General features: G+C 38.0%; 1 protein-coding gene and 1 long non-coding RNA gene across 4 annotated transcripts; one reads left to right on the top strand and one right to left on the bottom strand.

The window, feature by feature from the left end:
* Positions 1-406: 406 nt before the first annotated feature.
* Positions 407-26,480, bottom strand: LOC121849465. 2 transcript variants are annotated; one of them, XR_006085233.1, is made up of 4 exons: positions 26,421-26,480; positions 9,975-10,019; positions 5,916-6,088; positions 407-466 (listed from the first exon to the last, which is right to left on the bottom strand). It is a non-coding gene; the product is annotated as an uncharacterized LOC121849465 (long non-coding RNA). The 2 variants fall into 2 exon arrangements; XR_006085232.1 differs by lacking the exon at positions 407-466 and having other exon boundaries at positions 5,851-6,088.
* LOC103181893 (tissue-type plasminogen activator) lies at positions 456-11,347 on the top strand. 2 transcript variants are annotated; one of them, XM_007898677.2, is made up of 12 exons: positions 456-533; positions 3,902-4,015; positions 5,308-5,362; positions 5,715-5,840; positions 5,949-6,059; positions 7,341-7,515; positions 8,333-8,424; positions 8,883-9,075; positions 9,265-9,401; positions 9,903-10,043; positions 10,428-10,576; positions 10,910-11,347. In XM_007898677.2, the coding sequence occupies exons 2-12, from the start codon at positions 3,962-3,964 to the stop codon at positions 11,060-11,062; spliced, it is 1,386 nt and encodes a 461-aa protein (XP_007896868.2). In that variant the 5' UTR covers positions 456-533; positions 3,902-3,961; the 3' UTR covers positions 11,063-11,347. The 2 variants fall into 2 exon arrangements, with proteins under 2 accessions (XP_007896868.2, XP_007896870.2); XM_007898679.2 differs by having other exon boundaries at positions 456-542.
* Positions 26,481-27,179: the final 699 nt, after the last annotated feature.

The following is a 27,179-nucleotide window of genomic DNA, read 5'->3' as shown; positions in this document are numbered from 1 at the left end:
GTAACTGAATGGATAATAGAAAATACATTGTGAAGTTTTGAGAGCAAAGGAAACACTCAATTCACAAGACAAAAACGTTCGCCACACAACAAGATTGGATTTAAAAGGGGGGCAGGAACCAACCTTTAAAAGGTTCCCATTGTTGGAAATGCGCTACACTTCGATTCACTGTGTAATTAACCATCGTTAGTAAAGTTTGCTGCTTGAAAGCGCAAGAAAGAAATGTTGAGCTTTGCGGTCACGGTTTCCCTGCAGTAAACCCACATTTGGTGATTGGCTGCAATGTCTACGTTTCCAAGGATATGTCACCGAGTTGCTCATCTTTATGGGGGGGCTTCGGCTTGTGAATGTTGATGAAGAGTCACATCGATACCAGTTCTTGATTTAGGTTTCCTCCAGCGAGGGATTTTCCAACAGTAACTCAGCTGTAAGTGGATGAACGCTTCCGGCGCTGAGTGTTTATAAGCTGCGGGAAAGGAATCAAGTCACACAAGCGCTCAGTGCAGACAGAATCAGAGAACACTCGCCTTTCGGTAAGTACAGTAAGTACAATGCTCTCTCTTATAAGTTATGTCTCTTTCGGGTTTGATCATATATGTATTTTGTTGTGTTAATACGTTGGAAAAGACGGACTGTGCATTGCTGTAACTCACTGCGATGTTTTAACAAAGTGGTAAAAGTTGCAAACCGTTGGTGTTTACAATAATCTGATTGACTTAGTGTATTAATTGTTAATACATTTCACAAAAATCCTCTTTTTGTTAAAAAAAAGAATAATGACACCAAAGAATTACCAGTAAAGTGGGTTTGGCGTCGTTACGAATGAACAAAGATGCAGAAGTTTCTGAGTATTGTCAAGTGCAGAAATTCAATTCGAAACCAACCGAGCTATGGATTTTGTATTTGCAGTAACCTTTGTTATATAAAAGATTACTGAGTGCTAAAGAGATCTGTGCTCTGCGTTAAGAGCACTGGCAATTTTATGAATAATGTAATAGAAAAGCTTTAATGGAATTAAGATACTGTGTGATGCATAAAGTACCATTTATAAAGAATAGGTGCACTTCATGACATTCCTGTTACCATAGACTCTTTGGTCGTTGGTCTATGGACTCATAGCCGAAGGGAAAGCACAATTAGCCTTATCACTGGTATTTATTACAGTAATTGGAATAAATACTGAATTGTTTGCTGAGTACTGTACAGTCCGAGTACTGCTGTTGGATCCGGATTGAAATTAACATCAAAAATTAACAAATCTATCACAACAGCCAATTAGAGTATGCAATGATGATTTTAAAATAGTCACGGGTCCACATCTGGATTTAAATAATTCACTGCTTACTTTCAAGTATGTGAATTTGTTCATTGTTTTTCATGGCAACAGTCCTTGATTTCTCACCATATCTGACTCATACTACTATTTTATGAATATCTAATTTCAACATTTCCTGTTTCTGCATAGCCACCATCTGGCATCGGGCCAACAATTAACAATGTTTAATGGAATTGTTAATTTGTTAATTCCTATTTCTCAATGAATGCCTCCTGTGCAAATGTTCATGATGGTTCAACAGCCTATTAATTAACGGCTGAACCACAGTAGAGTGATGCTTCACTACAACTGTAGTTACACTAGACATTATATAAATTATCCTGCATACAATTATGCACGTTATAGACTCCACTGTGAAACAAACCTCAAGGTTGGACTGGTGTGACACTGTGAAAGCGTGTCCTTCTGAACAACTGGTGTTCTTACAGTATGGGTGGGTGCATTACTGCCCATCAACAACAGTAGGCAACAGTTAACAACAATACCCATTGGCTTTGTGTTTGCACAATGCACAATTATTCTGTTATAATTCGAGTACTGCTGTTGGATCTGGATTAAACTTAGCATCAAAAATCAATAAATGTATCTAAAAGTTCAACATGCAGCAGTGAGTAGAGTCATTGTTAACAATATAACTACAAAGACTAATCTTGCTCAGGAACTGGTTCCATTTCTATCTTGCACCTTTGTTTGTAGACGAAGGCCAAGTGGCAGAAATATTAAGAATACCTATGAATTTCTAGGAGTGGTCCAAGTTAAATTAAATTCCTTTGCTCTTTGCCTTTCTGAAATTATACTTTGATAGCCATCGCTTTCAATTTTTGTTTGGCTGTTTTTAAAAACTTACAAAATTATATCAGTGGTGAAGGAATAAAAAGTTTAGAAAACTTCATTTTCCTCTGTACTTTAAAATGAACCTAACAATTATCTGTCACTGCACCGTACACTGGTCCTGACCAATTGAGGAGCAAATGACATATTCTTTGACCTCTCATGGCTGCTCTTGACTCAGTTTTTGGGACTTGTGCAGCTTTGTCCAAAGCTGATCTAAAGTTGACAGAAAGCATTTAGTAATTTCTATAACTAAAGAAATATCTACTCTAAATATGACAAAATTTGTGGTTCAGAAACGCTGCAAATAAATAAATAACACAAATGAATAATAAGCGTATCTAAGCCCTTCACAGAATAAAAAGGAGATCCAAAAGTGGATTGACTGTTTGTTCTGTGGGCGAAAAGGGGCAACCAATTATGCACTGCAGTGCCCCACAAACAGTCAAATAAAGTAAAAAATAATATAGGTCTTTAAACTGGAAAGGCCTACAATTGGAAGGGTGGTGTGAAACAATGATTTGGGGACATTAAGGGGGGAAAATAGTCATTCTTTCCGGAACCAAAGCCATAACAGGTGTCACAAGAAAACATTACACATTGGAGTTTCAATACTCTGACACATGAAAAAATATTGACATATTTAAACTCTGCAGAAAACTGATTTAGTTTACTTTGACTTTGTATTTTTATTTTCTGACCACAATTTCCCAGGCATTGATCCACAAGATTCTTACTCACAACTGAGAATTCTGGAATAAATCATCAAACAGCAAATTTCTTTCTCTGCACGCATTGTAGAATTTTAATCTCAAGATTTCACAATTTTTAAATATAATTTCAGGAGCAATGGAGTAGATTATCGAAATTGAACTCTTATCTAAATACTGTTCAAGAAGCATAGATGATAAAAATGACCCACAAGTTCATTCTATACCACAGGGCTTGGATCTGTTTCAAAGCAGCACATTTTATGGCAACTACATGGCACTTGATATATTATATACTGTGTAATGTTCCACAGCTATAGAATCCAGTGTTTCTTTAGCAGTCAAGTGCTCTGAGACGCTGTCCGGCGTGCAGGGCGCTATATAAATCTAAGTTGTTGTTGTTGTTGTCAACACAAACATTGACAGACAAGGATAGGGCACAAGCTGAAGAGTTCTGGAAGATCTGCAGTTTGTTGAGGGAAAAGTCAGGCGATCAGAGTGTTGATGTAGACTAGCCTGGACATGATTAAGTATGAACAACACCTCAGGCTTAATAGGGCATTATTGGCTGAAATATTAGCGTTGTCATGTGTTTAAAGAAACAACCTTCCTTTATTAAAAAAGTACACAGGAAAACAATCTCTCTGAATTCAAGTATGCTGTTGTTGGAGAAAGTAATGTGGTTTCCATTTCCACTAAACACCTCAAAGAATTTTGCTGGAACATGAATTCTCATATATAACATTAACCCTTGTGCATTGTTTGATCAGTTATGCATGGTTAAAAGCACAAGTTACTGAAAATGATGGGAATCTTTAACACATAGTAACTTGACATTCGTGCAATTAAACACTGCCTTAGTTGCAACATGTCTGGATGAAAGCAAATGTACAAGAATAAAGTGCAGACTTACACAAGGATAGATTAGCTTTTTTCAAAATCATTATTTTTTCATTGCATCAAGCTAATTCGGCCCTTTATAGACATTATAATTGATTTATTCTTCACTGTTTCTGTTTCTCAGAATAACTTCAACAATATAAAAACTAACTGCTGCAGATTCTGAAATACTTTCCCAGAAAGAATGAAGATCCTATTTCTGGCTTTGTTGCTATCATTCATCATCTGTGTCGAGATGGTAAGAAATTTTATTTAACTATGTTGCGATTCCTGTTATTTATTAAACAAAACCTTTTCCTGATGAGAAATCAGGCTTTTTCAAACAATTGATTATTTGGTGACTTTGTTTCCCTGAAAGTTTTAGGATCACTCTGATTCTTTCAGCAGCACGAAGGAAATGTTACTGATGTTTCTCTCCATTTCTTATCAGTTTGCAAGATTAAGCTGTACTCAGCTGAATAAAAGATATCACAACAAAACATTAGTCTCCTTTTGCTGATGTGATGATATTGGTTAAAATCTTGAATTCCAATACTGACGAAGCACTAAAAAATGATATGAATCCTGCATCTATCTTTGTTCTTCTTTATCTAGAACTAACCTATGAGTAAGCTTCAAACCAATCTCCTTATAAAGCCCTTTGTTTCTTCTCATCCATTACAATTTCTTTATTTTCTTTGGCTGAGGCTTTTAAGAAAACTATTTTTTAGCAACATCTATTTGTGGTGAGGACATTTTACTTTCCAATAAGGGGATGCACCATTTTTCTTGTATTTTCTTTTTCATATTTCTCCTGTTTATGCGGAGACCAGACCAATGATCGATTCCTGGGCTACCATGAATACCACTCTTTGGCCTGTGACAAACAAGAGCAGTCTAGTATCGATACATGTTCTGCTTCTTCAACACCTCCCTTCCCAATGTAGAGAAGCCTTAGAAACTGTTGCTTTAGAAACTGTTCACAGATTGTAGCTAATTTCAGAAATTCAACAGAAAATCTCTCAACCTCTATTCTTTGCCACCTGTGCCCCAATGTGCCTTGGCAGTGCTCCACATTTTTAACATTGCATTTTGAAATGCTCCTGGCCAAGCTTCCAGCAAGGGCTGAATGTTTGGTATACCAAGTAGCGAGGAGCAATACCTGTCCCCTTTTAGTCCATGTTCATTATTTTTTCTTTTCTTCTTTATAATATTTATTAACTTTCACCAACTTTAATCCATCCCAATTTTGAATCAAGAGATGATCTTTCTCACCCACCCCCCAAAAAAAATCTCAACTTGACTCCAAGTTTTACAGAAAGTTTTAAAATGAATTTGAATAGTGCCTTTTTCCTCAAACTCAGAAGCAGAGGTAACAGCAAATTGTTATGGCACCTAATCATTGTATAGTTCCGGTATGTTTGTAAATAAATAAGAAACTGTATTATCCTGGGCAAAAGTCCTATGTGTGTTTGAATTTGATTGATTTAAACCCTGTCTACCCTCAACAAAGGCATAATGATTTTATAAAATTAGATTTTTCATTTTCAGATTCCAATGAGGAAGAAGTTGAATAGAATGAAGAATCGTGTTTCAAGCAAAAGAGGTAATCTCTTTTTAAGTGTTAAGTCTGGGCATTTTAAAACATTCCTCATCAGATAATTAGTGTTCATTACCTTACGTTAGTCATTTCTACCCCCCAATATTGAACTCAGCAATATAGTGATGGGCTGCTACCAATGACCTAAAAATACTGAGGATGGAAAGGGAAAAAATGTACATTGCCCACCCGCGATCTCTACCTTTTGGCCCTCCGGCAAAAATACAGATTTAAATAAGAAGCAAGATATTTTGGGTACATTTCTGATTTTGTCAATTTGAATAATTTGTAACCTGATTATGGTATTATTTTTGAATTAAAAACTAAAATTTGAATTGATTTCATATGTCCTTGCCAGATAAATGTGTAGAATCACCAACTGAAATCTACAGAAGAGGCCAGTCATGGCTGCGATTGTATGAAAGTGAAATACAGAAATGCACATGCACAAGGAGAACACTGTGCTACAATGTGCGCACAAAAGGTAAATCCCTGTTTCAAAACACTAATTCTGGTGACAATCACATTTGGGACTTCAATAAAAGATTTTATGCCTTACCTATAATTTGTTCCCCGATTACTATCCATACAGATTGTTCCACAAATAAGTGTTTTCATGGAGGAAGGTGTGCAAGCCAGCTTCACTCAGAGCACTACCTTTGCCTGTGCCCTGCTGGATATCGTGGAAAACACTGTGAGACAGGTATGCCACCATGAAACAAGCCGTTAGACCTGCAAGTGAACAATTGGCTTAATAATATTATTTGTTGCATTTGATATTACCTCATCTTGCTATTAAAGCATCTTAAAGTACCAAACAGAATTTCAATGTTAAGTGTAGAGATTGTGTATTTGTAGGCGAACTGCATTTCCACACAGCATACAGCCATATAAAATTTATTGATTTTAGTGTTCCATTGAGTAAATTTGAGCGACGTATATTTATTCAAATAGTATTGGTGGGGAGTTAAGCAACATTGTGGGTGTGGGGTACAGTGGTGCCACAGGCCATTAGAGCTCTGGAATAACATGCTGGAAGTGTCAGCATACCGCTGAAAACCATTGCACACTTTGAGTTCCTACGCTTTGCTGATTTGTTGAGGGAGAAGGAAAAGTGCTGTGGAGAAAGAGTTGGCTGGGGAGTACAAGCAACAGTCCTCTTTCCTCCTTTAGAATACCTACCATACATAGTCACAAATTCATTCCCTCTATTCTATGTGAACATCCGAGGATTTTAGCTGCATGATATATAATTATATTCATTAATTAAAAGGTAGTACAGATTGTTTTTGCAGTACATTGATTTGTGAGCAGAACAATTTTCCTAATAGAAAGTTGAAACCCAGTTTTACAGATACCCAGATGTATCTCATGCTTTTTTATGCTTCAAAAAAATTATGGATGAGAGAACATAGTACAAGAACCTGTTTAACTCTGAACGGGGTTTAAGGAAATATATATTCGACTAATAGGACCCTCATTTAGATACAGAAATATTATGTTGCTATTCCAAAAATATATTTTAAAAAATTGCCTACAAATAAGCAGTTACCAGCCTCAATAATGCACTGTATCAAGTGCACAGATTATTATTAAATTTTTTAGGTACCTTTGGCATTTCATGTGCCTGTAAAGTATCAAAGCCTATTGGCCATGTTTCAAACGTTGCATATATGTTAATTCAAACTAAATAATAGATTGCCTAATTAGCAATGGGACAATTTTATTCAACTTCAAAAGTACTATACATAGATGCAAAAATCAACTGCCAAATGTAACTGCCTTCAAGACCCATCTCAAGACCCTCCTCTTCGACCGTGCTTTCGACCTCCCAGATTCCCTCCCATGTCCTCCACCCTCCCCGACCCCAAGCTCGAGTCCGTAACTCTGCCTGTCCAGCGTTTGGGATGTCCTCCCGACCTGAAAGGAGCTTTACAAATCTAATTTTGTTGTTGTTGTTGATGTATTTATGTGTTCTTTCTAGATGTGGATACCCAGTGCATTAATGACAATGGAATAGGCTACAGAGGCACAATAAATTACACAGTGTCTGGTACAAAATGTTTGAAATGGAATGCACGTGCTGTTGCTAAAAGAAGGTACAATGCAATGAGGGAAGATGCATTACAGCTGGGCCTTGGGAGCCACAACTATTGCAGGTGAGGCACCGTCATAAAATCGTATATCATAGAATACCAAATGAGGGAAAATTTTCTCTAATGTGGCCCACGAACGTTCACAGAAATCTAAATTAAAAAGGTCTGAGAAAAGTTACACATATTAAGTCTGGCATTGATCCAAAGATCACATACCTAATAGGATTTTTTCTATTGAAAAGCAATTTGTACACATTTTGCACATTAAATCTGAACAAAATGATTTCAGAAGACATGCAATTTGGCTTAAGTTTGGCTTGAGTTTGGAGTGTTATTTACAATGCATGAAAAATGGTCAATGTTCACCCATATTGTGGAGTCCAATAGCTCAGTGGTTAGAGCAGTCGCTTTGCAAGTGAGAGACCTGGGTTCAATTCCAGGAAGGGCGAAATCTTGGGCAAGTTTCCTTACTCCACACGCCTAATAATAATCCCTCCAAAAAAACNAAAAACAATAATAAATTGGTCACTTTCAATCTACGACTGCTTGTGGGACATTGCTGTGCGCAATTGGCTGCCGCGTTCGCCCACAAATATACAGTCAATTCACTTTAGTGTGTTTTGTGAAGCGCTTTGGAACATCCTCCTGACGTGAAAAGCACTATATCAAATGCAAGGATTATTATTATTATATATGTGATTTTCTAGCAATATACAGAATAAACTTAAGTGTGATGCATCCTTAAAATACTTAAGGTTTGGGGAAAGATTGATTGTAAAACAAGTATGATAAACAAAATAAGTTGATTTAATTTCAATTAATATTTAATTAAAGTTTACCTATTGACTAATCTATTTTTGGTTTTTTACTCTCGCAAAAGGAATCCAGACAATGATATCATGCCTTGGTGTTTTGTTAAGGGTGCAAATATCTGGAAGTTTTGTGACATTCCAAAATGTCCACCGGTACTCAGTAAGTGAAATCTTAACATTGCTATTGAAAAAAAACTATTACGAATGATTTGTTAACATTTTCCAGAAACAAGTAGTTGGTGAAAAGGAACTTGAATGTGATTGATAAAGTAATGTGATTGATACAGTATTTACCATTGTGAGCCTCTCTCACAGAGACACACATACAAACACACATTTGTATATGTATTCTAATATATATATATTAAGATTGTTTTCTTAATAATATAATTGTGGATTTTCTATAAGCTCAAATGTAAACCTGAACCTTTATGTTTCGGGCTGTGCTACTGATCTGACCTAACTTTTTCCAAAAGCCATCTCCGTAAATTGGATGGGGTTAGTCTGGATCTAGGCTTTCATAGTGTTTACAAGATGTTAATTGAATGTTTACATGATTTGATAAGCATAATCCAATGAGGTTCACCGTTTTTTAAAAACTTTTCCCCCCTGCATTAGCTTCACCATGTGGTCAGAGAAAGCAGAAAATTGGAAAGATTGTTGGAGGAAATGTTGTCACCATAAAATCTCACCCTTGGCAGGTTGCGGTCTACAGAAAAGATAGACGAGACGAAAATTATTTCTTTCATTGTGGAGCAAGTCTCATTCATCCCTGCTGGGTGGTGACAGCAGCTCATTGTATTCTCCCAAAGTAAGTTAAAATTCATCGTCATGCAACTGTGTTGGATGAATGCTTTGCACCACTTCAGAAATTTTGAGTTACATAGTATTAATATGAACATGAAAGTTCATATTAGCTGAGTATTCAACAGCCTAATTCAACTTTATGACTGAAGAGCTTACCTACTGGAATGACTAACACTATTTTCCTCCCATATAGTACCCTCCATACAGACTATCAGGTAATCCTGGGAAAATCATCAACAAACGAAACTTCTGAAAATGAACAAAAATTTTTTGTGGAAAATATTACTGTTCACCAAGAGTTCGATTCAATGACATACAACAATGACATAGGTAAGACTTAGTTTGTTAAAGTAGTCATTTTGCCTGAAGTGCTGGCAACTTTGCGGTAGGGAATAACATGAATACAGCATGATCAACAGCAGCAACAACTTGCATTTATATAGTGGCCTTCATGCAGGGTAGCATCTCAGAGCGCTGAACACTTGCGCAGTTTGATGCTGAGATGGGAGCAAGGGGAGGTGACCATAGGCACGCAGTCAAAGAGGAAAGTCTTCAGGTGCAATCTGAAGGTGAGCAATGAAGGAGCTAGACGATGGGTTTGAGGCAGGGAGTTCCTGAGGTTTGGGGCAAAGCGGTGAAGCAGGCTGCCGATCGTGAAGTGAAGGGGTGGTCATCAGCTGAGTCAGACTGGCACAAATGTCTTCCAAATCCCTTCAGTAGTTTAGTTCCACAGACTATTGTTGAATATACTGTTGCAAATCAGGTGGAATGGTAGATTTTCCCATCAAAGGTTTTAAAAGTTTGAGACTATTTTCATTCCTTTTCCTTTAGCCCTTTTAAAGCTAAAAGCTCCATCCGGAATGTGTGCTAAAGAATCTGAATTTGTGCAGATGGTATGCTTACCTTCTCAAAACCTTACATTTCCTGACAAGACTCTGTGTGAAGTTTCTGGATATGGAAAAGAGAAAGAATGTAAGTTGAACACTAACATTTATACTTTAATGAAGTAACTTTATCTACAAGTCTCTCCACCCAAAAAAAAATGTTCCCAATGTTTCTCTGTTATGGAAACAAACAAACAGAATTGAAGTCAACAGATGACAAATGTGCAAGGAATAAAAATAATACTCATCAGAGAAAGTTGAATCTAAAGATCTATGAAATGTTGATATCAATATGTCAAATTCCTTTTTGTTATGGATCTCAAAAATGTGTGATTGATGGAGAAACTTAGGCAGACCTGTGCATTATTCCCAACACTTGGTGCAAGGATATATTAAGTCAAATATTGCAACACTTTGCTGAAGACCAACTTTCCTTTGCTGCTGTTTTTAATCAAGTGCTTATTTTTTCCAGTTTCTCCTTTCTATTCCAAACGACTAAAGGAGGCAAAAGTGAACTTGATTTCCAAGCAAGTATGTACATCGGCTGATTATTATGGAAGCCTATTAACTGACAACATGTTGTGTGCAGGGCATCCCAACTGGAAAGCAGATTCTTGCAAAGTACGTAAATTTAACAAAGGTCATTTGGTTTTCCTCACTAAATAGGAGAAAGCACCATTGAGAACCTTTCTTACAGTAAATTATAAATGAAATTCTCCAGAGCTGTTGAACATTTTGATTTCAATGTATGAAAAAGTAGTTCTCATTGGTTTACAAAGCCAAATTTCTACTCATTTTCATCTCTTTAAATACTTAATCATATTCTAATTCATAGTTGTACAGATGCTTTTCAACTTTTTTTAAAAACAGTAAAAAACATAAAATACCGAATTTATCAAAGATATAATAAAGGTGAAGAGGATTTATTCATTTTATTCTTTTTCTTAATAACAGGGAGACTCTGGTGGCCCATTAGTGTGCGAGGATAATGGACGGATGATTCTTTACGGAATCGTCAGCTGGGGAGAAGGATGTGCCACGGAAAAGAAACCAGGGGTTTATACAAGAGTAACAAACTACATCAAGTGGATTGAGCAGAATATGTGATTTCCCATGAAGAGATTGAACTGACTGACCAGAAAGTAAGGTGGTCAATAATAAGCTTAGAATGACCATTTCCAATGAACCATGTTATTGTAGATGGATTACCTTCATCCAACCTACCTCACCTGCTGCAATTTGTTCAAGTTCTGATAATTTTTTGTCTGGGCCAGATTACAATTCAATGATTTTACATCTTTTCAGCATTCAACAGACATTGTTTTAACATCTATAAAAAAAGTCACAATACTTCACAGTAAAATCAAGTAATCCACTTTGAGATGCTTTGACAACGTGATAAGGAGCTCCACCAGATTCAACGATTATTATTATTTAAAATGGAGAAACAGACTGTATCTGAAGACCAAAATATCTGTTTCAGGCCTTTTCTTTCACAATATGTTCACATTCGCAGAATCAATTTATTAATTGAAATTTGGCAGTTATAAAGCAAACCTAAGGACTATATTTTCATTTCTTCACCTGTCAGGATATTTAAAAGTACAATATGCCGCTTGGAGAGAAAGAAAAAACTATTTTGATCTAACTAATGTTTGTAATCAACTAGTGGAAATCCAACTATTAAATATGTTTGGTTCCGCTGTTCCTGAAATTCCAAAAGCTTAACCCAAGTTCCCCATCTCCAAATGAACATTTTCAAAGCCCAAGTCTTCCAAATCAGCCTGTATGCTCCTTTATATCTCCTTTATTTGATCTGGTGTTGATATCTCTACAAAGCCATCAAAATATTTTGAGTATTTATAGTGTTTTATCTATAAAGGCTTCCTTTTTAAGTACTGAAGATTCAGATTCTCAATTAGCGATTTATTTCTGCTTTTATAATATTAATAATCAGTGACAAATATACCATGGTTATGGTGCACCACTTCTTTAATATATTATGATCTTGCTGAATGTTAATATTCCAAAGCTAATAGGGTCTCTAGAACTAGTTAACAGATTTTTTGTATAGATTTAATTATTTTTTATTATTATTGCTATGATTATTATATGTATTTAAGTACCACTTATTTTATTCACCATACAAATAGTCAATATTGTTTATGGGTGAATGAAAAGTAGGTTTTTAATTATGCCAATAATTGATTTTTGGATAAGTCAAACTATGTTTGTTCTATGTAAGTTAAATGATCCAATGATATTTCAGAAACTTTTCAAATTGATATTTTTATATATAAATAAATATACAAATCACAAAATTCATCTGCTTTAATAATAACTTTGTATTGATTCTTTCTATTTTTTCCACTGATTTATGTACAAATGTATTAAATAAAAAATCCTTGAAATTTTAAAACATCGAAATGAGCTGTGCATTTACACTAACTTACTTTTTTAAAAAAAGTCAACCAGATGATTGACACATGCATAAATCCATCACTATGCTCAATAGAATCAAAATAAAACAGAGATTGATGTATACCACTTTCACATGGAAACGTCTGTTTGGAGTGGAATCGCACTCTCTCCCCAGAAGGACCCATCCTCCTTACATATTTCCTAGTACAACGTGCAGGTTGGAAAGAGCCAAACATGCAGACTATTGAGTGTGTGTTGGGATAACTACCAGAGTTTAACCAGCTAAAACTGCCTACCTCAGCATTCAGACCACAGCCTGGCAAGCTTTTCTCTGCATGTGCAGCTCGGGTTATCCTACCTTTTATGGCTTTGGCTTTCCTATATTGCTCTTTTGCAAATAATATTTTGGCCACTTTTTGCACTTTCCACTTTTCATGTCTTTTATGGGACATTGCTGTGTGCAAATTGGCTGCCACAAAACACACAGTTGCTACACTTTACAGTATAACCTGCGAAGTACTTTGCAGCATCCTTCCAACATGAAAAGGTGCTATACCAAATGTAAGGATTATTGGAAGCTAATTTAAACCTGCAGCCTTCTGACCTATATGGATATACATAGTTTAGAGCAACACTGATCAATATTTCTACCCTTTTTACCCATCTTGAGTTGCTTACCATTGAATGTTCCATCTATCATATAATATAGTCAATACACCTTGAACCAAAAGCAGGAATCAGTAAAAACTGTCTACATTCATTGTTTAAAACAGCCAACAGAAGGAAGCTTCAAATTTATCCACACTGAATCAAACCAGATCTGACTTTGTAAACCCCTAATACCAGTCAGTTCAACTTAACTATTTTTATTAACTAAGTACAGTGACAAACATTCTTTTCAGGTTGATTCCAGGGCATAATCTTAGGGAAAACATCACTATTTCATTCCAAACAACAATTCAAGAACTCAATTTACTGCAAATCAACCTTTCCCTGGAGATTTTCATGTAACTAAGTTAAAGTTGGATTTATTTGCTTCTAATAATGACAATACGCAAGTGGGAAATGACAGTCATACAATTCTTATCAAGTTGGACATTGCACATTTGTTGGAAATAAATGTGAAAGAAAAGCAATATTTAAGTCCAAGAAATGACTGTTCGAATGGATCTCATTCACAACTTGCAAAATGTCACCTTCCTTCAGAATATATTTGGCATGATTATCTTGGTTACTATCACAAGTTTACGATTGTCTTTCGAATGACTTCAATAGCCTCCTTCTCGCTCACTACAAATTTCAGCTGCACCCAGCTCCTCTCCAGCTGAGCCTTTTCTGTAGTGTGTGCTATTTACCTGGAGCAAATGATCAGGCTCAGCCAATACTCGTCTGTCTCCTCAAAATAAGAAAGGAAATTTATTAGCAATCATGCTGCATCCTTTTCCAATTAAAGAATAAGGTTTTAATTCTGAATAATAAATGAATATCATAAATTTTATGTATGTACATACATAGACTTTAAAGTGATAAGTAAAAGAATAAAAGATAAGTAAAATAAGTAAAAGACACAGTGCAAAAAGTGGAGGGTTTTGCTGACTACATGTATATATATAGATGTATGGTACTTTGCTTAAAAAAGGTAATTTTTCTATACAGTACAGAAAAAACACATAAACCATCAGACAGGTTACTCGATCAGTGATGACGCCTGCTGCACATCCCCTACCCATTCATTTTCACCATCGGTGACTGAGCCTTCGCCCCTAATCTTTGGAACTCTGCCTCTCATCCCACTACTTTGCCCCCTCCCTATCTATCTTTAATTGAAAGAGCCCTTATAGTATGAATGCTGCCACAAGAACTATTTCTATTGAGGGTAGTACTGCGATTGTACCCCCACACCCACCCTTCTTTCATTGGTAAAGTGAATTGGAAAACTAAGTGGCTATGAATGGAATGCAGAGCTGTGATATTGTGTTGCAAATTCCAAGGTGTTTATAGTGGTAGTAACTGGTTTGCAATGTTATGATACAATGGTTTGAAGTGTGGCACTTAAGTAGCTGGATACAATTTATATCACAGTTAATTACAGTGGGTTACTTAATCCTCTTTTTATCCTTTACATTTAATTGTTTTCATTTTNAAAAATTATTTTAACCTGAAACATTTCTCACTCAACAAAACAATTGTAACTTTGCCTTTGCCTCGCCCCTTCCCTCGCTTCCTTCAAGAGCTACCTCAAGACTTTTTGCTTCGACCACGCCTTCGGTCATCTTCCTACCTTCACCTCCCCTCCCTGGCCCTTGCCCCTCCCAAATCCAAACCCCAGCTCAAGTGCAAACCCTCAACTGTCCAGTCCTCAGGATTGCCTCCGGATATGAAAAGCGCAATATAGATGCAATTTGTTGCTGTAGTATCGAGGGAGCCAAAGAATTTGAAGCTATTTCAAGATTGTTCTCCTGTGATCCAAATCATGCGCCTTGCTTCGAATCTACTGATTAAATCTTATCATACATGCACATGATTCAAATAAACAGGAAAACATAATTTAAAAAGCTTTCAAGCAGTTGACTGATTTTTGAATGCTTTGGCTTTTTTTTGAATACATACAGAACAGATGCTGATTATAATTTGTTACGATTCAACATTCTTCAGATCGATATGAAATCCATGAATATCACGAGGACGAATGCTGAATGTTACAGTTTGGATTGGATTTAAAACGTCTGTGTTGAACAATGATCCCTTTATTTCTTTAATTACCTAATTGTCCTCAGTGAAGGAGTAATAATAATCCTTGCATTTAATATAACGCCTTATCACATCTTCAAGAAGTCTCAAAACGCTTCATAGAATATACAGCAAAGCGAATTGACTTGTACTGCAAAGTGAATTGTATATTTTGTGGGCGAAACGCGGCAGTCAATTGTGCACAGCAGTGTCCCACAAACAGTTGTGGATTCAGTAGCAAGTTATACGGGATAGCAGGATCTTAATTTGCAGAATTGTTGCCCTGGACCAGAGACAATATGTCAAGAAGAATGGTGACATACTGATTGATTCTTGATACGTGTCTATCTAATTCTGTGAAAGCTGCCTTGATTTCAGATTGCAAACATTAAATCCAGTCGAGTGTCAAGATTTCAATTGTGATTTTTAAAGAAAACTACCATGTAAGGATCCCACACCTAATATACTCCATCACATACAGAATTTAAAAATAAAGGTGAAATTGCACTTGCTTTGAATAGAATTTGATTTATCAGATGAAATACTAACATTATAGTTCTAACACAATTGATGTCTGTTTCCAAATCAAATTGTGCAAGTTATTTACCTGTCATGCCACAGTACACCACATTAATTCAACTCCTCACACTTTGTGTAATGAGTGAAAGGACTCTTAAAATACTTTTTGGTTCCAGAACTGGGTTAATAATCCTTGCATTTGATATACACAGGCTATACTGTAAAATGGAGTGACTGCGTATTTTGTGGGTTAAGGTGAAGCATTTCAAAAATATTGTGTTTGGATGTAGAAGAACTCCATGTTTTTCTCTTTAAAAGCTTTGAAGGATGATAGGGAGTTCCAGGTATTATTTCTTGCTCTGACAAACTGCAGTGCAGATGCAGGTTGAGTACTAACAAACACTACCTGAGGTACCTTGGAAGAAGCCAAGCGTACAGCTCTGCTTATGCTAATTAATTGTGAGCAGCGCACTCTAGTTTGTCACGCTTGTTTTATGCTTTTTCCTTATACACTGTAAGACCTTTTTCCAAAATAGCATATAAACCTATAGTTGCTACTTACGTTTTATATATTTCATCAGATCCACTAAGATTATTGTACCCATTTCTGTTTCCAGAGTAACAAAGCACTTTGAAATGTTTCACAATACTGCAAGTTTAATCATGTGATGTTTTCTTGCACTAACTGTGTTCTGGGACTCGAATAAGTGGACTTGTTCACCCCTCCCCCATCTACTGGGGTATGGGTCCACAGCAACACAACTGTAATCCAAGTAATCATTATTCTCATGTGAGCAATGGCAGCCTGCGTCAGCAGGCAATTCAGCACTGAAATCTGATTCTGTCCCTAACAGAAGTCCACGTACAGGGTATTGGATTGCAATCGGGAACCCAAGCTGATGTGGCTCCCTGGGGCTAACTACTGTATCTACTACAGTCCCAGCTGAAATCATATCACTGCACAGACCGGAGATGGGAAGATCAAAACTCGGAAACAAGTTTAATATTTTGCAATAAGTGCAGTTCATAAACAGTTTTTTTTACTCGAGTACTCCTTTAATGCTTCCCACCAAGTAATTATCTGATCTTAAATCAACAGGAATTGTAGAAACCCTCGTTATACATGCCTTGCTATCCTGGCTCTATGGTAAAATCAACATATCTTTCACAGTTGCTGCAACTTGAGTCTCCTTTAACTCAAAGATCAAAAGATTACTGCTTTGAAGACTTTGAAGTTAAGACTACAGCTGAGGTTTCTTTAAGTTGTTTTGTCTAAATTTGATGTAAAATCCACTGAAAACTAATTTAGCTTGGTGAAAATGTCACTGCCTGTGTTCTTGAAGGAGCAAACAATGGTAGACAACTGCAGAAATGTACAATTTGGAAGCCCATTAGACTCAATATGCCTGCGCTAGCTCTTTGGATGAGCAAACATTCAGTTCCATTTACCTGCGTTTTCCCCCATACCTCCTCCCTGTGTACAATATCTTCCTACTAATCTCCCATCTGATCAAGTCTTCTGAAAACCCATGTGGAGTCCTGTAGCTCAGTGGTTAGAGCACTCGCTTTACAAGCGAGAGACCGGAGTTCAATTCCAGGCCGAGGGCGAAACTTTGGGCAAGTTTCCTTACTCCACACAGAGCCTAATAATAATCCCTCCAAAACAAAACAATAATAAATTGGTCATTTTCAATCTACGACTGTTTGTGGGACATTGCTGTGCGCAATTGGCTGCCGCGTTCGCCCACAAATATACAGTCAATTCACTTTACAGTGCGTTCTGTGAAGCGCTTTGGGACGTCCTCCCGACGTGAAAAGCACTATATCAAATGCAAGGATTATTATTATTATTATGTGCACTACATCCCCACCTTTACCTTTTCAACAAAAACAACTTCAATGGATTTGTCAAGAAAGTACTGCCTTTTATCAACCTATGTCTTTCTAAGTGATTTATCTGGTACTTTGGCCTCTATGTTGCCCACAATAATAATTATTGGAGGCAAGAGTGCAATCAACTGAGGTAGCACAATGCATATTAGGCTGATTGCCATATCATGTTGTTATAATAATCCTATAATAATCCTTGCATTTGATATAGCGCTTTTCACGTCGGGAGGACGTCCCAAAGCGCTTCACAGAACACACTGTAAAGTGAATTGACTGTATATTTGTGGGCGAACGCGGCAGCCAATTGCGCACAGCAATGTCTCACAAACAGTCGTAGATTGAAAATGACCAATTTATTATTGTTTTTGGAGGGATTATTATTAGGCTCTGTGTGGAGTAAGAAAAGTTGCCCAAGGTTTCGCCCTCTGCCTGGAATTGAACTCAGGTCTCTCGCTTGCAAAGCGAGTGCTCTAACCACTGAGCTACAGGACTCCACAAGTTTTTAGTAGAGGTATTAAGTTAACAATCCTGCAGTCTTCTCAAACTGCTTTTGTATCCAAGAATAATCAAAAGATTGTAGCTGGAACATCTGCCATTTCCATTTGAAGTATTGGTTCCTGGTCTCTTGCAGGCAATGCTGCATTGCTTCTAGCCACCCCACCCACAATGACGTCAGGTAAACAGCCGGCAAAGGTCCGGGGCAGAAACATTGTGCTGCATTGTATGTGTGGTTTTTTCCAAGGTATTGCTGGTCGTGCAGTTTTTTAGTGGATTGTGCTGTTTTTCCACAGAGAAGTTGCAGCTGCACTTTTCTATTGGCCCAGGTTATCAGCTACATTACTAAATGGAGACAAGAGGAAGGAATATCTGCAGGTATCTATCTCAAGCCACACATATACACTCTCTATTGACTCGTGAGAATAGGAGAATGCTCATAATCGCATGCTTATCTTCTCAGTCAGAGTTCTGGATCTTTTGAGTTATTGAATTAAAAAAGGGAAATATAATGCAATTAAAAAATATATAAAATCAAATTAGATTATACACAGAGTATAGATTAGAAAAACATTGCAACTCAGGAACATTTTTTCAAATATTTAATTAAAAATTTCAATTCACTGACAATTTGTTTCTGAAAAGTATAGTTTTTGAATGTGCATTGTGAAATCTAATATTCCCAACTCTATTGCATACCTTATTATGAATTTCACGATAACAATAATCCTTGCATTTGATATAGCACCTTATCATGTCTTTGAGATGATTGTATATTGTGTGGGAGAAACCTGGCAGCCAATTGCGCACAACAGTGTCTGACAAACAATCGTAGATTGAGTGACCAAATTTTTTTTATATAAAGGGATTATTACCCCTGGAAAATGATCTGCTAATCAACTAATAACCAGGTTCCTACTTACTGCTAGGTAAACAAGAGGCAATGTGCTGTAAGGAAATTTGCCTAAGATTTCATCCTGCCAGGGATGCTACCCTGGGTGGAGGGCACAAAATAAATGCAAGTTGTTGTTGTTGAATCAAACCAAAGTCCTCTAGCTTGCAAGATGACTGCTCTAACCAATACACCACAGGATTCCAGCATAACGTGCTGCAGCATATTGATGAGAGCACTCACCTTGCAAGTGATTACTATAATTTACATATATAAAAGCGATAAAAGCATCAGGATAAAAGCATCACCGACTTGTATTAGAAAAGTTATTATTTATAGCATTGAACTAAATATATTAGTCTGTAATATTTATCTTCTAAAATATATTAATCAATAAATAATTTTGGAATATAAATTATTTTATTATACCATATTAATTGCTCATATACAGTCTGAGTACAGTACAGGTGCAGTAATCTTATCTTGTGTTATGAGATTTCTTTCCATATTAAACAGATGTTATCAAATGCAGCTTACAATATTTCCACAAGAGGGCAATGCAGTCTAAGAAATGCAAATAAATTGTGCGGCAAAACATTACAGCATAAGGAACAAGACTGCTTAATCCGGAAGACAATGCATACTTAATTGTTATGGAATCACCCAAATGTACATTGCCTTTTGGAAGGAGGAGAGACATCAATAACTACTGGTAAAAATGCAAGCATAAAACGCTGTTAAAAATTTCTTCAATGGCCCTGAGGCTAATCTCAGCAAAACTACAGAAAATTACATTAACAATATTAGATATTCCTCATTCTTTCAAAGAATTTCAACTTCTACAAACCCTGTCCCTTAAGAAAATAAAGTCTTGAGTCGTCACACATAACCTGCTTAACATAAAAAAATGTTCCATGCTTAACCCTTTATTTTTTGTAAGCAGATTTCAAATAACACAATAAGCACTGAAACACAATGCAGGCCAAAATAAATCAGAACAGAAAGAGAAGAGGGAGGGAGTATTGAATGCAAGAAGTAGGTTTCTTTCACAGAATAAGAATCATAAAAATCATACATGTGAAAGTAATCTACAAAGATTTAACCAAAATAGGAACATACTAAAGTAAGACAACTTGGAGGGAGCAAAAATTGACAGCCATTTACGGTTCTGCAAATTTAATACTCGATTTGCATTGCATGTTTTCATTGAATTACCATGAAAATGATATACAAGTTAGAGCTGCATGGTCTAAAAATTAATTTTGCAGGAGCCTGGCGGCTGAGCTTACCTGGCTGCAATGCAAATGTAGACCATTTTTAATATTATTAGTCAATCATCTGATCTTTCCTTTAATAACATTAAAAAACAAACCAGATAATCATCTCCAAGCAATGTGGTTAGCAGTTGGAAATATAAATCAGGTTTTCTTGCTGGAAGTGATATCACTGTACTTCCAGCATTCTTATCAGAGAATTATGGAATAAACATTGGAAATTTAGTAGTATACAGATGTGTATACAGTACGATAGAATATTCCACTGATTTTTTAAAGGATAGTAAATCCACAATTATCTGTAGGTATACACCCACACCCAGGAAGCCCCCCCATACCCACCCCACACCCCCAACCCCACCCACTCACCCATCCACACCCAACCCTTCACGCCCTAAACCCACCAACTCCTCCATCCCACACTCCCCCATTCCACACCCACGCCGCACTCCCCACACCCAGCACCCCCATCCCACACCTCCCCACACATCCCCCACACCCACCCATCCCACACCCCATAATATAATAATAATCCTTGCATTTGATATAGCGCTTTTCACGTCTTCTAGACGTCCCAAAGCACTTCACAGAATATATTGTAAAGTGAATTGACTGTATATTTGTGGGCAAACACGGCAGCCAATTGCGCACAGCAGCGTCCCACAAACAGTCATGGATTGAAAATGACCAATTTATTATTGTTTTGTTTTTGGAGGGATTATTATTAGGCGTGTGGAGTAAGGAAACTTGCCCAAGGCTTTGCCCTGCCTAGAATTGAATTCAGGTCACCCCATCCCACACCCCAGACAACCACCACACACAGTTTCTAGTAGGGAGAAAAACACTAATCTGAGGAGTATGCAAATATTTTTGAATATACATTTTACAGCAATTTAACATCTGGTAGCATAAGAGTTTCCCCCCAACAATCACTTGGTGTTGCATTGATCCGGTGAAGCTTGAAATTCACAACTCGTCTCTGCAGGAAAGCAGTAACAATGACTGAAGCCAAAATGCTCAAATGAGGCATCTCCATCAGTTAGTTCTTCCCTTGTTCTATTTTCCCAAACAACTTAGAATTTTGACCTTTTGAACATGCATGGAAATCAACGCAATTTTCACTGTTCCAAGTGTTGGTGTATTTGCATCAATCAGTACAAGCTGTATAATAAATGCTCAACAGCATAAAAATAAACTATTATTGATTTATTTATTTTAAAAATCATTGTTCATTTTCTCTTTGTATTGAATGGCGTTGTGACCTTTTACACTTTCAAATATCATTGAATGGATTCAAGAAAAATAACAGTGTATTTCAAAAAGATGAAACTATTATTTCTGGTGATCAAATACAATGTTTAACTTGGTACACTTTCATCTCTGGTTCATGCTGTATGATCTCAGCTAAAATGATACCAGGGTTGGAACCACTGCAACTAAGCAATTCTAAGGTAGCTAAAGCAAAAATCACCTAGGATAACTTCTTTTTGTAATCCCTTAGCAAGGTGCACTCTGTGGTAAGGACAGGCTTGGCCGTGACACCCCATACCTGAATAAACTGCTAACATTTGTTCTTTAAGATCACACATGAATAAACCTCACTTAGGCAAGGCACTGGAGGGGTGCTGGGCCTTGGGGTACCAAACAACAGCATGACTCAGTACCTTTTGCAGAGAAAGGAAGAGAAGGTTTTAGAAGTGAGAGAGAATGGAAACAATAGCAACTCATATTTTATTTTAAACGGAATTACAAACGGCTACTTTTCAGTTCGGGTGATTGCTCCCCTGTTAAAACATACTAAATGTAGCGAAGATATACTGAAAATAGAAAGCTGAGTAGTCAGAAAACCACAAAATGTTGTCAAACCACTTAAACAAGAAGTTGCTTCCTGAAAACCATCACAGTTTAAAAACTGACCTACAGATTTAGCAAGAATTACTTGTAAGAAGAAGAAACTGCAACTACAGCCTTTATACAGTGCCCTTCACAAATGATAAAATCTCAGAGTGCTTCACAAAGACAGGGTCAGCTGCCAATCAAGATAAGAGGAGGTGGATGAAGAGGAGATGACTACGTTCAATTGAAGAGATAAGTTTTTAAGGCAGGCTTTAAAAGACACAGTAGTTGCTGAGGGCTCAAACACTGAGAATGGTAATATTCTCAGATAGAACCTCCAGGTTCACTGATGTTTTGTCCACTTGCCTGTCAGACATTAGTCAAAGTGGGAAAAGTTGATTTTGATGTCAAATGTATACAGGTAAAACTTAACTGTACATCAGGATGACCAAGAGGGAAGGTAAAGGGAGAACCGAGGATATAGTCTTGAGTTACCCTGCAGTTGTTGATGTAAGGGAGAAGAAACCATTGGAGAGACAAAGTGAAGGCGATGAATAAGATTGGAACCGGCAGAAGAGGCAATCAATGAGGATGCAGTGATAAGCCAGCACAAGTTAAAAGCAGAAAAATACCACAGACAACATTAGTTATATTTAACACAAGAAATAACTGTATGACTCATGTGGTGAATACACAAGTGGATCAAAGTTGCTTGGTCCAGCAACATGCTCTACTGTTGCTAAGTAGGAAGTTCCTTTGAAAAATTATTCACATTCCATTAAGTCATTCCCTTGTGATCAAGGAGGAATATACATCTGTGAATTATAAGCAGCATACAGATATTATAATAAATATTAAAATTTACCCCCCCAAAAAGCAATTCTCAGGAAATGTATGAAAGCTCAATATTCTCAAGGAAAGCATCACCATGGGCAAAATGGTCCAAAAAGGCCTGTTTCTGTGTTGCACTAATGTTCTATGTAAGTTTGTATACTTAGATACACATCATGCATCAACAATATAGATATAGCATCTGCAGTGATGTGTCCTGCAGAATAATAAGTTATTTAAACCAAAAATAAAAGCTCAGAAAACGAAAATGTAAATGCCAAAGAAGTTGTAATTTATCCAAGAGTATTCAGCCTTACAATGCCTTTCATGTAAATATTATTCTGTACAACATCCCCTAAATAGGATTTAATTTTTATTTTATTTTGCTTTATTTTATTTATTCAGATTGTTTCAAGAATGTAACACTTAACTTTAATATAATTCTGTTTATATTTTAAACCCACCTGAAAACCTATTTCTTTGACCCTTCCTTCTGTCAACATCTTCAAACTCTCTCTCTACCCCCCAATCCTTGTTCTGTAAATAATAATAATCCTTGTATTTGACACAGTGCCTTATCACATCTTCGAGATGTCTCAAAGTGCTTCACAGAATACACTGTAAAATGAATTGACTATATATTTTGTGGGCAAAACATGGCAGCCAATTGCATCCAGTAGTGTTCCACACAAGCAGTCGTGGATTGAAGTGACCAATGTATTATTTTTTTTTAAAAAAAGGAATTTTTACCTCCAGAAAAGCGATCCACCAATTGACTAACAACCAGGTTCCTACTTACCCATTAGGTAAACAGAGGTATGTGGAGTAAGGAAATGTTTTGCCCTGTTGGGAATCAAATCCAGGTCCTCTCACTTGTGAGGCAAGTGCTCTAATGACTAAACTACAGGTTATGTAAATATAACTTGTTGTTTATAAATATTTTTTAAATTGCAAATAACTAGAAAAGCCAGTCTGCTTTTACTGGGACGATAAACAAGACAGTCAGTTGATTGTATATATCAGGGGCATATCTACACTCCTGCAAACCCCTTCAAATACAGGGAGCAAAACCCCATTCACAGAGATGTTACAAAAGCAGGCAAGAGAGCACAGCAACAATGATTTGAAAATAAACATATGAACATATTTTTGGTAGAGAAAGCATGAAGTTTGAAAGTTAACAATTTTCATCACTTACAATAAACACACATTTTCTACTGCAAATAGTATGTTTTAAAAAAAACAATGTTGCATTATAGGTCTTGCAGCTACACAGTTCTTACACAGAATTAATCTACAATTAGGTGCTGGATTTTGATTGTTTCATAAAGTTAAGTCATCTTTCCCAAAATCTGGGGCCTTTCTGATTAAAAAAAGATTGTTTGTATCAGCCCTTATATGTGCATATGGTGCTGTTAACTTTGTTTCATTTTAAATCTTGGATTGAAGCCATTGTCTTCAATACCCTCTGCCACAAGGAACCCTAGAAAATGTCCAGCACCCAATTTTCCTAAAGCAGCTGTGTGTGGCTTCAGTTACATTGACATTAATAATAATAATAATTTGGTCACTCAATCCATGACTGTTTGTGGGACACTGCTGTGCGCAATTGGCTGCCGTGTTTCGCCACAAAATATAAACTTTACAGTATATCCCATGAAGCACTTTGAGCCTTTCAATGATGTGATGAGGCGCTATATCAAATGCAAGGATTATTATTATTATACGTTAAAGCTTTGAAGCCATCTAAGGCAATAAAAGATAAACTCCCACATGATCACGAGCAAACTCCAGATAGCAACAAACATTTGCATCATAAGCAAGAAATACAAAACATCTTGCTAATGATCAAAGATTATGGGTTTAAGCATCACGTCATTCTCGTATCACTGCATTAGATTGCTGGAGGAGTTCAGCATTGTTGGGAGAATGAATCCTTTAAATTGAATGGTGATATTGACTACTAAGATGGACGTAAAAGAACTCATGGTACTATACCAAGTTTTTTTATTGTCAGATGGGTGTCTGACACACGTGGAAACCCATGATCATGCTTAAGAGTTTCCAAACCAAGCTGAGAATTCCATGCATCTCACCTACACCATGGAAATCCCAGAGATTGATTGTTGGAATGTGCACTCACTCCCTGGAGGGACGTGTCCTGCTTACCTAATTCCAGAAAGTATTAGGTGCAGGTTGACAAGAGACACACTTTAGGGACCCCAGAGTGTACATCGGGGTACTGCTGGAGTCTAAGTAGCTAATACCGCATTGCTTACCATTGACATTGCTGTACGGCAAACATTCCCACTGCTTGTCCAGCTCAGACTATCCTATCCGTTAGGGCTTTGGCTTGCAGGGTTAACAGGAGCTGAGTGAGATGACTCCCTGCCCCTCGTGACTGGTCTACCCTTCCAGGTCCTTGCCAATGTGCTGTCATCAGCAGCGAAGTGGAATACTGCAGACCCATCTGGCGCAGGAACCAGATTACCGAGACCGCAGGCTCAATTCCGACTATTCGAGAAGGCAGTTTCTATTGGTGTCCTGGGATAACTGGACACATCAACAGGACACAGTCCTGGTGTCTCTGTGATGAATCTTTATAAAACACTGGTTAGGCCTCAGCTGGTTAGTACCGTATTCAGTTCTGGGCACCACACTTTAGGAAGCTTGTCAAGGCATTGGAGAGGGTACAAAGGAGATTTACCAGGATGGTACCAGGAATGAGGGACTCCAGCCCCTTGGGACGTCCTCCGACATGAAAGGCGCTATATAAATGTAATGTTGTTATCAGGAGAGGCTAGAGAAGTTAGGATTATTCTTCTTGGAGCAGAGGAGTTTAAGAGGAGACTTAACAAATTATGAGGGGATTTGATAGGGTGAACAAGGAGAGCCTATTTCCACTGGTGGGTGGGTCAGTAACCTGAGGACACCGATTTAAAATAGTTGTTAAAAGAAACAGAGGTCAGGTGAGGAGATTTTTTTTTCACACAACAAGTTGTTGGGATCTGGAATGCAATGCCTGAAAGAGTGGTGGAAGCCGATTCGATAACAACTTTTAAGAGAGAAGTGGACGATTATTTGGGGAGGACAAGTTTGCAGGGCTATGGGGAGAGAGCGGGGGAGTGGGATTGATTTGGACAGCTCTTTTCAAAGAGCCTGTACAGAAGCGATGGGCCGAACGGCCTCCTTCTGTGCTGTATAATTCTACGATTGATTCTACGAACAGAGGGGTGGGAAGGAGCCGAGGACCAGTCTGCGCCTCCAAGTCCTGCTCACGGGCCAGCGCATCATCAACAACGCCTTGGGAGCACCGCTGACCTCCTGGCGCAGGTACTTAAGCCAACCGAGACCGCCACTGGGAAAAAGACTCAATTCTGCTGTCATATGGCCAGAAATTCCACGGCCACCCGGAGAGTGGAGCAAATATGATGGGAATAAGCTTCGATGTCAGTCACACTGGTGAAATAAAACAAGAGCAATCCGTGTGAAGAGCTTTGCCAACGTGAAGCAGAGTTGGGGGGGGCTCTCGTTTGCCAGTTCGGAGACTACTTTCTTCCACCCAGGAAACACATACCTTGTCGGTGACATAAGATACGGAAGTTCAGTGGTGGCGAAACTCTCCATTTAAGCCTCCAGTTCGGTTGTCGGGTGGGGAGTGGGGGGGGGAGTGGGGACGGAACTGGCCCGCGGGAGAAAGTCATTAGCTTTGCAAGAGAACCACCGACTGAAGTTACTGCCGAGAGTGTTTCAGCGTTGACTGGAACAACCGCGCGGACGATTGATATTTATAGTCGGGCACGGGGCGGAGGGGGAGGGCGCGCACGGGGCAGCCCAACGGTTTGGAACGCCGACCCGTTCAAACAGCGTCAAACATTCCATCCCAACCACCACCATTCCCTTTTAAGGCGAAGAGAATGCCCTGACGTCACCCGCCATCGGGAAAAGACGGAGCGCCGCAACCAAAGCAGTCAGCGCCGCTGAGGGGGCGGGGTCGGCAAACAGACCCCACCCCCTCCCCGGCCTTGACTGACGTCCGGAGTGACAACTCACGAGAGCACTCCCGCCCGCCTCGGCCCGCCATTGGCCGCCAAGTGAACGGTGGGCGGGTGAATGGTGGCGCTGCGTCAGGTTCGGTGGTGCGCGGAGGGGCGGGATGTGCGGTTCTGCATTCTCCCCGCGGCTTCCTGGGGGATTGGAGAAGAGAGAGTGGGGAAAAAAAACTGGGAGTGTTCGCCGGGACCCGGAGAGTTGAGCGCAGTGGAGAAGTCCGCTTCTTGAGAGGCCTCAGAATAAAACAGACCTTTTTTTTTCCCCATTCCCCCCCCCTCACCCC

Source organism: Callorhinchus milii, unplaced genomic scaffold (genome assembly GCF_018977255.1).
Source record: "Callorhinchus milii isolate IMCB2004 unplaced genomic scaffold, IMCB_Cmil_1.0 Scaffold7, whole genome shotgun sequence".
Lineage (NCBI taxonomy): Eukaryota > Metazoa > Chordata > Chondrichthyes > Chimaeriformes > Callorhinchidae > Callorhinchus > Callorhinchus milii.
This window is presented reverse-complemented; position numbering and strand designations above follow the sequence as displayed.

Coding starts and splice junctions, on each gene's coding strand:
- LOC103181893 (XM_007898677.2), top strand. CDS start 3,962: ATGAAGATCCTATTTCTGGCTTTGTTGCTATCATTCATCATCTGTGTC. Junction 7,516..8,332: donor GGGAGCCACAACTATTGCAG/GTGAGGCACCGT, acceptor CTCTCGCAAAAG/GAATCCAGACAATGATATCA. Junction 9,402..9,902: donor GACATACAACAATGACATAG/GTAAGACTTAGT, acceptor CTTTTCCTTTAG/CCCTTTTAAAGCTAAAAGCT.